The 16,707-nt window shown below is 37.6% G+C and overlaps 1 protein-coding gene across 1 annotated transcript in view; it reads right to left on the reverse strand.

The window, feature by feature from the left end:
• Positions 1–980: 980 nt before the first annotated feature.
• LOC139721361 (complement factor B-like) overlaps positions 981–16,707 on the reverse strand; it is a 43,201-nt gene continuing 27,474 nt past the window's right edge. The window contains exons 9-13 of the mRNA XM_071632678.1: positions 14,382–14,534; positions 13,547–13,809; positions 6,271–6,484; positions 4,938–5,121; positions 981–3,761 (exon numbers count right to left, since the gene is read on the reverse strand). Coding sequence (XP_071488779.1) covers positions 3,509–3,761; positions 4,938–5,121; positions 6,271–6,484; positions 13,547–13,809; positions 14,382–14,534 — 1,067 coding nt within the window. The 3' untranslated portion in view covers positions 981–3,508. The remainder of the gene's footprint in view (positions 3,762–4,937; positions 5,122–6,270; positions 6,485–13,546; positions 13,810–14,381; positions 14,535–16,707) is intronic.

A 16,707-nucleotide genomic window follows, 5' to 3' on the forward strand; every position in this document is an offset into this window, starting at 1 on the left:
ATATCACTTCTTCCTTATCTTTATTCACCTTCAAACGTAAATTAAAACAGTCATTACTTAGTGGATACACTCTACCAAGCTTTTAGCAACCTTTTTATGCTCCCAGTCTTTTGTCCTTGTCCGCAGCACCAAGCTATTTCATGGTACCGATACATCTTTTAATAATATAGCATTTTTGTTTTTCAAACACTGCGAGATTCGAATGCAGTCTGGTTTGTGCGATATCTATGTGGTTCATTAGTTTATTACTCATCGATTTTTTGTACAGGTGTAATTTTAGTTGGTCAAGACAAACATATCCGTTCTCCGTGTAAAATTATATGCTCGGGAACCTACAGTTTTACAAGCTTTAAAGCTTTTATGTAGGCCCCATCATATTTCTTATACTTACTAGTGACATTTTCACACGATATGACCATGTACATTTGTGGCAAGTATATTTTCTTTTTCTTTTTCTTCTACAATCAAAAGACATGATTGTATATATTTTGTATTCTTGTTTTGTTGTCAATAATTTTGTAATATCATCATTGAGAAAATGGAAATATGAAATAAATTTGAACTGAACTGAATATATATATATATACATATATATGTATGTATATATATATATATATATATATACATATACAGTGTATATATATATATATACATACATATATATATTTACAAATAGATATATAGAGAGTTGAACACACGTAATACATGCATGTATATTGGTAGACCGATTAACTATGGAGTCAATAATGACACAAAACTACTCAAAACATCCATCAAGACCGCTCTAAGCAGAAAGTTTGGAAGAATGAAAATTATAAATATATATATATATATATATATATATATATATATATATATATATATATACATATATATATAATGTTTATGTAGTTGAGTTCGACACTAGCACTGGTGTGGTTGCAATCAAAATGACGCTTCGAAACAGCCTGAATGATGGCACAATCTAAGTACACTGCAGATTTCCCTTTTAACAGTGTTTAATGTCTAAACATCATGATAACATGCAAATTTCATGGTTATTATTGTTTTTAATGGAGAGGGGAAATGACACAAATTATAAGAACTACGAAACGATTACGTCACCATTTCTTAATTCCATACAAGAAAAGAAAGAGAGAGAGAGAGAGAGAGAGAGAGAGTTCTAGGGAGCAGAGCCAGAAAGAGAAAGAGAGGAGAGGAAGAGAAAAAATAGAAGTTAAACTCAATTAGCATGGTTAAGGGACACAATGATCTTGCCCTTTCATAGAATATGCTGTGTTCTTTAAATTGTTTTTTCTTTTTACTGGTATTATCATGTAGGCATTTCCGTTTTAGAGGTTTATTAATCCACTTTTTAGAGATCTAACATTTCACTTTCCCGCGGGAATTACATTTTCCCGAGGCGAGTGCGAAAACATTGGCTCTATGAGAAGACATAAATTCCGAGGGACTGTCAAGAGTTAGGTCTATACAAACATTTATTACAACAACAGAGACTAGGCAATATTTGTTCTAAAAATCATAGGACCTCAAAGGTACACATCTTGTAGTTCTAGCCTGGTCGGTAGGTGGTCAAATTTTAGATTTGTAATACCTGACTGCTCGAAATATAAGTTGTACAACGATTTCGATCCTCGTCGCATCATACGTGATTGACTAATCACCGACCAATATACAGAATAATGTATACCATTATACAGGTGCGTCTTAAGACGGCATGATGTAATGTTAACAATGACGTTTGATACCGTAAAATATATGAAGCTGAGATGATTATCCGTACACTGTATTTTTATTTTATTTCATTTTCTTCAACACAGTTTCGAAAAGAAATCAAATTTCTTTTCATTTAAATCACAAAAGAGTCAATACGGTCAGACTGACGGATTACAATATGCATGATTCGAAGAATGAAATTGAATGTAAACATTCATTCCGTTAAAATGTATTTTGTATTACCAAATTAGCAAATAATCACTGAAGAAGAATTGCAACTATATAAGGGGTTGACTAAACACGTAGCATTTCAGAGAACCCATGGAGGGGGGGGGGGGGCAGGATGGGGTAGGAGCATAATTATAGGCTTACAGTTTTGTTCATATCAGAATGGTAAAAGAGACCTGAAACTGTATAATGTATTACGTTTTATATTTTAGTACGTAAATACTAGCAAAGATTTGGTAAATTATGAACATGATTGTGATGATGACAGGGTGATGATGTGCAAAAATGGAATGGTAAGCACAGAAACGTTGTGTATATTTGTAGGATATTTCACATACATTAAATAGAGGTACTAAGAATGATCAGTACAAAACGATATTCGGAGATTGTAGTCTGGGAATAACAGTTTTCACTTTCTTATGTTCGTTAACCATTTTTCACAGTTCACCAAATGAATATCACAAGGGACTTGTCGTGTTTCTCGATTCTTTCGGTACATGAACACTACTTTAAAAATTTCAATTTGTTGCATTATATTTATAACTTCTATACATAAATCCTCGTATGTATACATTCAATGCATGTCTCTGTTGAGATTTATGACATCAAATTCGTCCAGTCTTGCATTGCATATTGATATTAAATATACTCTAGCCAAATCATTCGCAGTGGACTCAGCGTCAGGTATTCCGCCTCAGGGCATATGGACAGTGATTATAACCTCTTGCTTTGAAATGTCTTGTTCATACTTTTCTCCCGTGTCTATTTGACCATAAAGATTTATGAAATAGACCTGATTGTAGGACTTTTGAATCGTGTAGTATGATGCCGCATTATGCATGAGTAAACTTATATACATTGGCTTGCAACTCAGTGTTGGTGTAACATGGAACGCCTCACTTCCACGACTATGTCGGTGTTGTAGAGCGCATATGAATATTGCACATTAGATTTATGCTACGAGCTGATGTAATCTAGAGTTTGCAAGTGAATGAATGTATAACTTGGACAAATAGAATTGAACAAGGATCGTAAACCGCATAGCTGGCCCAAATCCCCACAACAAAGAAGGGGTGTTCATTTATAACTAGACAGCAATAATGACAATAATCACCGTAAACTTTATGATAGTCATCATGTTTTACAAAATGTTTCTTTCATAACCTTTTCCCACAAACATTTATGCTTACCACAAGTGTATCCAAGATACCAAGAATGATTGCATTACGCACATTTTGCATTTCATTTTCCATTCCACTGCGATGATTTGTTCATGAAGGTCACATATTACATAACTCGTAATGATTTCAATCCATCTTTAACATGCTTAATGACATATTTAGCAGGTATTGGAAAAGTAAACATAGTAAATACAACGATATGATCTGGTAAGATGGTGATATTGAAACGATGATATTGACTAAAGCTGAATAAATGTACCAAATAGGTAAAATCAAACTTTGGCAACAATTTACAGGACAAAAGTACCACAATCTGCACGAAAAACCTTTAGGAAAGTTTTTCTTTTTTAATTATCGATGTTTTTCAGCGAACCCAAACTTAATTACGATTGCAGGTCGAGCTCTTCTTTCATCCTATGATTGGCCGTGCAGTTAGCAGTGATATCGTTGATCCAGGCGACGACGTCCATGCCGATCTTGGCGAAGTAACCACGATTGGAGAATGCAAAGGGGTCCTCAGGACACCACTTGCCTCCGTCGCCGACTCCTTCAAGCGACCATGACGACTCCCCGTCGTACCTGGGACAGAAAAGCGGAGAACCGCGATCGCCTCGGCAGTACAAGTTCTCGCTTACTCTGGTTTTGAGAAGGAAAATGATTATGACGTGAAGTAATTGTTTCTCTTCCTCGGTTATAATATTCATTTTGATAAGATATGTTAATAATAGTAAATACAAGAAAAACCCCGATTTTCTCCCATCGGAGGGGATGGTGGAAAGGGATAGGGATGGGGAGGGGAAGGATAATGGAAGGGAAGGGGGAAGAGGAGGGTAAAGGGAGGGGGCATCGACGACCCAACTCTGAGTACAACACTTTTCCCTTCTCCTGTATAAGCGCAGACAATGTCCTCGGGCGACTTGGGTAAGTCTAGGTTAGAAAACAATTCATTTGTAAGAAATAGATGATTTTCGAGCAAATCAAATTGAACTTATCTGCGATTTCCGACTGGGTAGCATGATTTGCTTCATCCAGTCTGTTTGAACCACGTCGAAAATTTCTTTTTGTGTTTGTGTGCCCAAATATGTAAATTAATAGTTTTTTGATCGCGTCGTAGGGACAATGACTCTTGAAACCGATCATTTTGGATGTGTAAGAAAAAGAACCTTACCCAACAAATGTCTAGTGTCTGTCTGCCCACCTTGCTCCATCTGTAGATGACAATTTTTTTATCGGTTGTGGCGAAGCCATTTGGCGAAGTGGCGCCGATAAAGCAATTATATACAATGAAGGCATTAGTCATTTTTATGTCAGCTTTATTTTATTCCCTTTCAGCTAGTGCGTAAAAGAAAAACCAGCATTGTCAGAATTTCAATAGGAGAAACTAGACACACAATTTGTACTTTTACTAGCAATAGTAACAGATGTACCAGTAGTAGTAGCAGTCTCACAAAAAATAGATCCTATCACAATTACGTCTAATACTTAAAACTACATTGCGTCCATTGCCATGACTACCGCCAATATTACTTCATGTATTGTACTACTGCGACAAATTTTGCTACTACCGCTCTTTTCATTACTTCATAAAATACTGCTTCTTAGCCCCCATCATTATTACTTCCGGTCAGCTATTCCTTACTACTTCCACATCTATGATTACTTTTGCAATAGAAACTTTCCCTATTAGTATGCTGCTCGTATGTTTTCCACTTTCTCCTTTCACTAGCTACCAACAGTACTCTTTTACAACTGCTACTACTTCTACTTCTTGTGCTTCTACTCTGTTTTGGGGTTTTTGCTACAAGTTCTTACGGGCACGTGAGTCTGGCAGCGGTATCCGGGTCAGGAGGCCCTGTGTGACTACCTCGTGTGCGACACTGGTGTGGCTGCACTGAAGACTGAAGGGGCACCGTACTAGATTGCTCGGGGCTTGGCAGGCCCGACGAGCCCCAGCCTGTGACGTAGCACTGTGTGTCCGAATGGAGTGCATGCAGATCTGGTGTAGGAATTGTGAAGATGGAACATTAGAACCGAACTCAACAAAACAAAACAGGACAAAATGCACACAAACAGGCAAAGGCACATGAGAAAGACTATGAGGAAACATACAACTATTAGGAAACAACAAATGAAATAAGTATATACACCAAGGTTTTCATGGAAATGACATTCCATGTTAAAGCGTGAATAAATGGCAGTCAAACCATCGGAACAGAAACAATCCATCCCCCTTCCCATGTTGTCTCATGGCTTCCCGTTTTGTTCGTGGTGGGCTGAAACGTGATTGTCGTGACTGCCAGGAACATTATGTAAGAAAATCGGTATGTAAGAGGGGAAGGGCTTACATGCTTCTTAATTTTCACCAAGGTTACATGAGTAGACTATCCAGTGCAGTAGTGTAGATCCGTTTCCATCATAGGGGCGGGGGGGGGGGGGGGGGAGCTCAGGGGATCAAGCCGTGAAATATCTATGAGAGGAACAGGAGCGACCTAGCGGGGGAAGAATGTGGGAGGGGTTATCCCCCTTCCACATAAGGAAGACTTTACATTTTCAGACCTCAAATTCAGCGATCTGGTGCACATATACTTTTGGTGAAATTTATGGATAGGAAACAAGCTGGAAAAGGTAAATAAAAAGAGGATGAGGATAGTTTGGAATTTATTTAAATTGAAGTGACAGATCTGACGCACACTTTTTGATAAATTACTAGCTAAGTTAAGGAGGGGGACCTCACGTGGGAGGGTGTGGGAAGGGGTACCCCTCCTAAGCAAGGGAGGTTTCGCATTTTATAGAATTGAAATTCAACGATCTGTTGCACAGTGGGTGAAATATTTGGAGTTTTCTATTAAAAAAGTAAGAAACTTTCTTCATTTTTGGAATCATTGGGGGAAAATGACATGTTTGTGCCCTTGTCCTCTAGGATTGACTCCCCTGATACGAGGGACCTTTTACATTTGTAGAATTTGTATGAAAATATCTTGCAAACGTTATTATTGATGGAATTTGGAAAGTTGTCAATTCCCACAGCTTTCTTGTGTCTCAGCCATGTCTGACAGTTTATCTGCAAACATTGCAAATAGCTGGGATAGAGAGGGATGGGGGGGGGGGGAGGATTCGGGTTGGAAAGCAAAGAAGGATACAAAACCTTTCTCCAATTCAGTCCTCGGCGGAAGACAGACGGTTCGGACACAGGAGCTAAGCTCGACAGGTTGGGTCAGGTTGACCAAAGCCAGGTTGTACGGTCGAGGTTTCTCTGCGTATATATCATAGCCATCATGAAGGACAAAGTTTTCAATGGACGCTGTCTGCTCGCAACCAACCGAAAGAGAAGTGTTGTGCTCGCCGAGAACTACCTTGATCTTCGTTTTGAGCAATGGAAGTTAGAAAGCATTAAAATTATGTTAGTCAAACACGATTCGCTAAGTCTCGGGCAGTTGTCGGGAACGTACGATGAGAGGCACTTCACAAAGCCATCATTGTTATATCACTGACACTACTTTATCTTTTTAGAATTCCATGCAAACATCAAAGAACACACAAAATAACCAGAGATATCAAGTGCAATATATGTAATACGCTGTTGACCTCGATGCCTGATGTTCTTTCGCGAGAGTTCTTTCGCGAGAGTTCTTGATGTTCTTTCGCGAGAGGTTGCTTCAATCAACACCAAACTGTCAGAGCTAGAAGACTCCGTAAGCATGAACTCTGACAAGATAATAGAGATTGAGAACAAGAAACTTCCAGAAATGGAAAGCAAGATGGCTGCCGAAATTACCAAGCTCCATAACAAGCTCACGGCAATGGATATTTACTGCCGTCGCGCAAACCCGCTCTTTTACGGAGTAAAGGAAACGCCAAACGAAAATGTTGAGCGCACACTTCGCGACACGTTTTGCTACCTCGGGATAAACGCAGATGATGCCGCCAATATTGCCCTCGTGAACGTTCACCGGCTCCCCCGACGCGACAACGCCAACGCTGCTTCCGGCCAGGCCAACGGAGCCCCATCTGGAGACCCTGTTCCACGAGCCATAATTTCAAAGTTCGTCTACATTCGCGACAGGGATCGTGTTCTTGAATCGTTTGACCAGCGCCAGCGCCAAAACAGCCAGCCGCGAGCCAACACCGGTCCCGGTCAGGAATCTCGACGGATCACGGTCCGCACGGATCTGCCCCCTGCCCTCAAAGCCAGGAGAAGCTTTCTCGCGAAAACGGCCTACGACCTCAGAAAGCAAAAAAAAACGCTTCTACCAAGATATACCTAGCTGGCACAGAAGTACTCCTTAAATGGAAAGAAAAAGGCTCTGCGACTTGGAATCTGTACCGTGACTGAAACTGAAAGCCGCGAGTCTCATGCGATCTTCAGCTCCTATGTGCGCCTTTAAGTTAAAATACCTCTTGCGACTTGATTGGTAAGCTTTAGTACCCATCAAAGCTCTTATCAGTTACATTAGTGTTTCTTTCTTCCAAAGTACCCGTTATTACCCATTATTATTGTTATCACCTCTGAGTTACAATTCCGAATCCTTTTGCCAACTACGTAAATTTATTCTCACTGATATAGCACCACTCGCAAATTTCAAACAGCTACCACGAGTTGTGTTCGTTCCTTTTCCTTCTTTTTTGTGTCATGTTATTCAAACATTATGTCATGTTATTCAAACAAAGCACTCAACAATTATACTAAGTGTATGAGGCCGATGCAGCGGCTCACACAGTCAATTATTCATTTTGGTTGAATTGATTTTAAATATAAACAGTGCGCTCATTATACGTTTATGGGATTGAATGGCAATGATTGAACTCGGAAGTTTACTGCCCAACAGATTTGGTATATATATTGATTGGAAGTAAGCGTCTTCCTCTACATTTTCTTTCTTTCTTCTACATCTGCTCTAATATTCGGCAAATGGAAAATTGTTTTTCTCGTAATCTTAGACTACCATATCCAGCATGAGATGGCTTGCACTATGCTACGACTGGAACTTAACCTCTGACTTCATAACACGTTTAAATTATGTGATTGAAAAGTAATGATCTAATTTACTGTTCAACAGATTTGGTCTGTTTACTGGTAGGAAGAATGTTTCTTAATTCCTCTATTTTTTCCCATTATGTCCCAATACTCGGCTATTGGAGAAAAAACATGTAAAATGTGATATGCTTTTTACCGCAATCTGTGATTATAGTATATCCGACATGAAATAGTCTGTACTGTGTTATGACTGAAACTATTATAACCTTTTGTCTTTTTTCTTCACAATTCCATGAAAATGATAACAAAATTATAATTTACACGTAATGCGAAAAGAAGTAAATCGCAATAATGTCTGTACTTTGATTGCAAAGGGATTTTTCAAAGGTGAGGGAGGGAGGGGTGGCTGCGGGTAACATCTGGAGAAAACGGTCTAAAGAAGACATGTATGTAAGTAACTTTTTATTGATTATGTATCTTTCTGTGTGCTTTAAGTACGCACACGACACAGCGATTGATTTTCATTTCAACTTAGATTTTGTTATGTGCTCAGCAATGTTTGCATTTTGCCTTGACATACATTCCATGTACGCAACATCAAAATCTGTCTTACCTGGATATATTAATTTGATTTTTCACAATTGTGCCAAGTGCATACTTATGAACGTACGTATAACCACTCGTATGTTTAGATTTGAACTGAGAACTGTATTACCATATCCACTATGTAAAGAACCAGTACTCGGTATACCTTTTTACATTGTTCTATGCACGCTCACTGTGCTTTCTCTCCTGGCGAAATTCACAAAAATTTACATAACAGTGTTAATGAACTTCCTATTGTGTATGCAAAAATGTGTTATGCCGGTGCTCTCGACCGCTATCAATTTGTCATCAGCTTTGAGCAATCTGTCATCCTTGTGTATCCAAAAATGCATTATTCCGGTGTTTTTGACCTCGCAAATCAATTCACTACCTGTTCTCAGCTATTTGTTATTGTACATGCAAAGACGTGTTACCACGGTACTTCCGACTCCTCTCAGTGATTTGTCATCAATGTTTATGCAAAAATGTGTCATCCCGGTCCTTCTGACTCCTCTACGTAATTTGCCTCCTACCCTCTGCAAACTGTTATCATTGTGTAGACATAAATGTGTTGCTATAGTGTTCTTGTTCACCCCCAATTATTTGTTGTCTGTTTGCTCTGGCATTCGCTTCCCTGAACTCTTCAGTGCAATTCTGGCCTCATATAGCCTAGTAACAACCTCATTCCCTACTTACTATACTGGTGCAGTTACCTTTGAATTTTTGGCATGCATTGTTTTATGTATGGCCATTGGACATTCTTTTCCCATATATTATCAGGGTGAATGTTCTCCCACTTGTCTCCCTATAAAACCAAGCAGCAGATGTGTTCTTAAGAAGTTATTTCTTGTTTACAGCCTGTCTTCATATTCACCTGCCTTGTATCAGTCACAATGATGAATTCAAATACTACTGTAAACTCGAATGCCGCATCAGTTGCCACCCTTTATCCTCAGTCATTTGCTGATATGACACCAGTAATTTCAGTAGACAGCGAAGAGGGTGAGGATTCCGACATCGTCACTTTCTTAAATATGCAAACTCCTGAATTACGACTGGATTTTGACTGTAGCGATACAGCAGTCCAAAATGTATTCACTCACTACCACACAGAGGATGAGCTTACTTCACTCACTCATACCGACGCAAATCAACTGTTTATTTCACATTTTAATATCAGAAGCTTAAATAAAAACTTTGATCAATTTCTTTCTTTTGTGAGTATATTAAAATCCAAATATAATATTATCGGGCTCAGTGAAACTTGGTTGAAGGAGACATCACCCTCTTCGCTGCTTACTATAGACGGTTTTAAACTCATAACAAATAATAGAACATGGAAGAAAGGTGGGGGAGTCGGATTTTATGTGTCACAGAATTTAGACTGTGTCTTCTTAGAAAAATACAGCGTGATGTCAGATACATTTGAGAGTGTATTTATCGAGGTCAAAACTTCAAACAAAGGTAATATTATAATTGGGGAGATTTATCGACCCCCAAGCTCAAACCCTGCTGAATTTTTAGAGTTATTCTGCGGCCTTATCTCGAACACTTACTTTGACAGTAAGACATGTTTTGTCATGGGTGATTTTAATCTCAATCTCCTTAATGACAGTGATAATCCCTTATGCGCAGATTTTCTTAATCTTATGTTGTCGAAATCATTTATTCCCCTTATAAGGAAACCGACTCGAATAACTGATGATGTATCTACTCTTATTGACAACATTTTTGTAAATGATTCATTTTTCTGACATTACATCTGGCATAATAGTTTCTGACGTCACTGATCATTTCCCAATTTACGCCCTTGTGTCCAGTTTTATGACTGCTAATGCTTCTCACACCCACAACCCAGGTATTCGTGTAATGTCGGAATCCAACCTTAATAAACTTAGGGAGAAATTAACTTCAGAGGATTGGTCCACCGTATACAGTCAAAGCGACATTGATTTAGCCTTTGAAAATGTTATGAATATTTTGATTGCTAATTATGATTCTTGTGTTCCTCTCCGAAGACCTCACCATTCTAATTATAAAAAAGTACCACGACAACCATGGGTTACAAAATCTCTTCTCAGGTCCATTAACCGCAAGAATAAATTTTTTCATAAGTATCGTAAAGATCCATCCCCTTTAAACAAATTAAGATATGTTCGTTATCGGAATATATTGACATCCATAATACGTATAGCCAAGCGAAATTATTTTTCCCGACAGTTTGTTAAATATAAATCTGATGTGAAGAGTACGTGGAAGGTGATTAATGAGGCGCTCAAACATAAAAACAATACTGATCCTCCTAAATATATTTCAGTGGACGGCCGCCAGATTAACGACCCGGTCAATATGGCGGAATCTTTCAATGATTATTTTGCAACTCTTGGTCCACATCTTGCCAGTAAAATCCCGAAATCATCAACTGAATTTTATAGATACTTAGGTAATAGGAATTCTCTATCAATATTTTTTGAACCTATTGCTGAAGAAGAAATTATAGATATCATTAAGAATTTGAACGATAAAAAAAGTTCAGGATATGATGGAATTACAAATTTTCTTTTAAAAAATGTTTTAAACGAAATCATTACTCCTCTTACATACATTTTCAATCAATCCTTATTTAATGGCAAAGTCCCCAATAAGATGAAGGTCGCAAAAGTTGTCCCTATCTTTAAGAAGGGACAGAAAGATTTGGTGAATAATTACCGACCAATTTCTTTGTTGACTTCAATCTCTAAAATTCTCGAAAGGGTGGTTTACACACTATTATTAAAATTTCTCACAAATCATAACATTCTGTCGGATTCTCAGTTTGGTTTTAGAAAACATTACAACACAACCCATGCTTTACTTACTTTTATAGACAAGGTAGCTCATGCTATAGATAGTTTTGAACATACAATTGGAGTTTTTCTTGATTTTTCTAAAGCTTTCGACACGATAGATCATGAAATCTTGTTTTATAAATTGTGTCACTATGGAATCCGCGGTACCCCCTTAGAATGGTTTAAGAGTTATTTAACAGAAAGAAAGCAATTTGTTAATATCAATAGCCATGATTCGCAATTAAAGCCTATTTCATGTGGAGTCACGCAGGGCTCCCTCTTGGGCCCACTTTTATTTATAGTATACATAAACGATCTTCCAAAATCATCGCAAATTTTGTCATTCATTTGTTTCGCCGATGACACAAGCTTGTTTTTTCACATCGAGACCCTAATGCATTAATAAATATGATGAATACTGAGCTCAGGTCTGTGCAATCCTGGATTTATGCGAACAAATTGTCCTTGAACATAGAAAAAAACTCATTATATGGTATTTAGTAATTCTTTGAATGTTGTTCCATATGATATCAAAATAAATGATTTATGTTTAAAGTAGGTTGATAACACAAAGTTTTTAGGGCTTTGGATTGACCAAGAATTATCCTGGAAAACTCATGTTAATTTTGTAAGTAAAATTTTGTCTAGAAATATTGGGATTTTGAATAAGCTAAAACATTTCTTTCCTGTTCATATTTTGCAGAGTATATATTCTTGTTTAATATCTCCACACTTCAATTATGGAATTTTGGCGTGGGGAAATGCAATTCACTCATTACTAGATTCCCTTCTCCGTATTCAAAAGCGTGCAATAAGAATCATAAACCACGCCGGATATTTTGCCCATACCAATTGTTTTTTCCATCAAAACAGAATTCTGAAAATTTCAGACTTATTTTATTATAATCTCGGAATTTTCATGTATAAACTAACAACTAATGAATTACCATTTGTTTTTATCCACATGTTCAAAAGGAATCGTTCTATTCACTGTTATCCCACTCGCCAGAGTGACGCCTATCACCTTCCCCGTACTCGCACTATTTTTGCAAAGAAGACAATTATATTTACTGGACCCAGATATTGGAATGATCTCCCTCTAGATATCACTTCTTCCTTATCTTTATTCACCTTCAAACGCAAATTGAAACAGTTATTACTTATTGGATACACACTACCAAGCCTTTAGCAACCTTTTTATGCTCCCAGTCTTTTGTCCTTGTCCGCAGCACCAAGTTACTTAAGTGATTTCATGGTACCGATACATCTTTTAATAATACAGCATTTTTGTTAATCAAACACTGCGAGATTTGTATGCAGTCTGGTTTGTGCGATATCTATGTGGTTCATTAGTTTATTACTCATCTATTTTTTTTGTACTGGTGTAATTTTAGTTGGTCAAGACAAACATATCCGTTCTCCGTGTAAAATTATATGCCTATGAACTCGGGAACCTACAGTTTTACAAGCTTTAAAGCTTTTATGTAGGCCCCATCATATTTCTTATACTTACTAGTGACATTTTCATACGATGTGACCATGTACATTTGTGTCAAGTATATTTTCTTTTTCTTTTTCTTCTACAATCAAAAGACATGATTGTATATATTTTGTACTCTTGTTTTGTTGTCAATAATTTTGTAATGTCATCATTGAGAAAATGGAAATATGAAATAAATTTGAACTGAACTGAACTGATAGGAAGACTTTCGATTCTCGTGCAAACACTACAAATAATATGTGAACTCTACCTTTTACCTTAAGGAGTGTCTGTTAACCTCATGCATAATGGCTATAACTTCAAATTTATTTCTATCCTGTTCGTCAAATCAAATGACATTGGACTCTTCCTGCTGAAGATGACGTTGTGAAACGACATTTTCGGTCAAACATGTCAAATGACCGTTTACTTTCGACAGCCTACCTTTCACCCTTAACATATTATATCACATTATTGAAGAATGAACTTGGAATGACGTGTGTCCAAGAGTTTCATGGACTCTACAGAAACGAGAGGCATCGCACTGCCATACCTTGAAGGGCTGCGGGTTAGCCTCGTCTTGTCCAATAGGAACGAAATCGCCATTGAAGAAGAACAGGTTGTCGAAACAAGAAGCTGCTGTAAGCACCCACTGATTGCAAATCAGCGCACCGCTACATAACTGTCTGCTACCGTTGCCCTCTTCGGCATAGATGTACGCTAGCCAAGGCCATGCCCTTTCTGACGCTTCAAATGAGTTATTGACTAATGCCTCGCCTTCTAACACAGTTCCGGCAACTCCGCATTGCGAAAAATCTGCAAAAGTGATGTAGAGAATCGAAACGAAATTACACCATTATAATGTGCATATTTGTACACACACACACACACACACACACACACACACATATATATATATATATATATATATATAATTTATATATGTACGTATCCACGTTACACAGTATATCACATAACTTTATGCTCTACAATTTCATTTATTTACTTTTGTGCAGGTCTAGGGAATGACATCTTTGATGAATGATGTTGATTGTTAGGGGAAATAAAGTACAACATCGATTACTGTTTATTTTTTCATTGTCCATTTCAAAAAGTGCAAAAGCAGAGAACAATAACCTAACAACGTAATTCTCCAACACATGTATACATCGGTTAAAGAGCACAGTCAAACATGCAACCTCTAAACGCATGAGAAATTAATCATAATGTGCAGCGTGTGTTTCTCCCAATAATCTTACAGAAGTACGTGTAAGATGTAACGGTGTCCGGTGATTTTTTTTTTACGTGTCCGCATGTTGACATTTACCTATACACTCGATTCGAGAAGAAGAACTCCGAACCAAGCGATATGACGTTAGTATACATACCTTCTTCTGTACTTTGTATGAAATTGGTAAGCCTGTCAAGCACGTCGTAGTTTTTGACAAAGACGTAATGAGAGGCTGGTGGGGACGAAGCAATCCTCTTCAATGCAGTTTCGTTTATAAACGATCCAATACCGACTGTGAATATTTTCATTCCTGTGACAGAAAGGAAATAGAAAGTTACACGTGAATAATTCATTTCATAAGTACTATGCTTTCAGGCACTTCAACCCATTGCATCTTTGCTTATATAGTGCTCTCTCTTTGATTCGAACTTTTGTTTTCAAAACATATCCAGCTAATGACATTATTCTTGTTATATGAGAATATGTTAATACTTATCACTATATAGTTAAAGGGATCATATAGTTTTGGTTGAGACCTAATTTCAAGTTTCTAACATTTTTTGGTAAGATAATGAAAACCCTCTTATGAAATATGAAAGAGCATGTAATTCTATGAGGAATTCAACGTTTATTTGATGAAAATTGGTTTTGAAATGGCTGAGATATCCAAAATAAGAGCGATTCTAATGAAGTGTGGGATCCACATTTTATTACGATCGCTTTGTTTTACTTTGTTTTTGGATGTTTCAGTCATTCCAAACCCGATTTTCATCAAATAAACTTTGAATTCCTCTTAAAATGGTTTGCTCTGTACTATATCATAAGTGTTTTCTTGGTATCTCGCAAAAAGTTAAAAGCCCAATTCTCATCAATACTGGACCATCCCTTTCAAAATAAGCTCGTTATTGTTGAAACCAATGTCGTCAACCGAAATGAAATGTCATTACAAGGGCATGGAGATCAATTCGTTGAAGGTCATTGTTGTTGTCCAACACTGTCACCATAGGGAAAAGTGGAGTGAAATATCTGAAGTAGGAAGATGCGCCTGCTTTTACTCTGTTTTGTTTTTGTTTTTTTGTTCAACATGATTGGTCTTTAGTATAAACTTTCTTTAGAATCCCTCAGATTTCCTGAAAATGGTGACGATTTTCTTTTTCTTCAGTGAAGTTCGGTTTTGACCTATTGGATTGCATAACGGACCTTGGGCCTAAACATACTAACAGGCTCAAAAAGATCGAGGTGTACGGCGCAAAACGGAATACCTTACTGTATGTCAATAGGGCCCACCCCTTGTTGTATAGATCAGTTTTCACCTAATTCTGAGCGACTGTGCAATTTACCTGTTTGCAATTTTGATCAAGGCTCGAAGCAACAGTTTATGTTATAAACCTCCCCCCAGCCCTACCGGAGCAAGCTCGCCAACACCGCGTTCACACTTCGCAAGGAAAAAAACCTGTCAACGAAAATAGCCGTCGTCGGCACCGACGTGGTCTTGTTTTGCAAGGAAAAAGGTACGAGGAAATGGGAACCATACAGAGATTAGTTCTCTTAAACTTGTTTAATGTGTATGGTAGTAAATAATACAAATCTGTTTTTTCATTTGGTATAAATTCATAATGATAATCTAAATTCAGGTTAAGTATCATCCTTTTTATTATTATTTTTGCTTGTTGGCATTGATAAGCACCTTTACGAGAGAAATTTTGTGAGTAAATCATGCGTTTGTAAATTCGGTTAAAATCCTGCTCCGAATTTGTCGTCTGAATATTACTGCCGACTTTTCTCATTTCTCCATGTCAGAACATGTTTCATACGTACATATAGAACAAGCGGAAAGAGAATGTAAATTAATGCATTTCTCTGGTATGTGGTTTGGTCCCATGTCAATGAACGTGGTGGTGGTGGGATTTCATTCCAGCCCAACTCTGGTCCTGTAGTTCTGTTTACGTCATTATATCAGTCACACCAGATGTGCGTTCAAAGTTCCATTATTCCGTAGCTCTTGCTTTTATCATATTGTTCCATTTATTCATAGCGTTAGTCAGTGTATACACAACACCGAGTCTGTTTCTCTGTAAACTGAGAATTCATGAAAGTTGTACGCCACATTTTTCTCATGCCTCCCTTTTTGTATCACGTCTTGTCGAGATAATTGTTCTTGAGCTTTGGTATTCACAAGTCACCCGTGCGGCGCATCATGCGACTTATCATGTACTAAGTATTCAATTGTATGCCATGTCTCCTCAGCTCAATCCATATCCAGTCTTTTCCCCTTACATAGTGATTGTTGTCTTGTTAATGAACTGGATGGTGGTGGGGTTCTGTTCCATTTCCCCCCAAATCCAATGTTGTAGCTTTTCATCGGTCACACCAAACAAATGGTTACTATTCCTTAATCTTGTCGCCCTCGGCTTCATTAGAAAGTCATATGTATTCACAGCTACTGTATTCTTAATACTGAGTCTATGTTTGTGGAAATCGAG

Source organism: Diadema antillarum, unplaced genomic scaffold (assembly GCF_040938485.1).
Source record: "Diadema antillarum isolate AM-2024a unplaced genomic scaffold, OU_Dant_1.0 scf00000141, whole genome shotgun sequence".
In the NCBI taxonomy this organism is placed as follows: Eukaryota; Metazoa; Echinodermata; class Echinoidea; order Diadematoida; family Diadematidae; genus Diadema; species Diadema antillarum.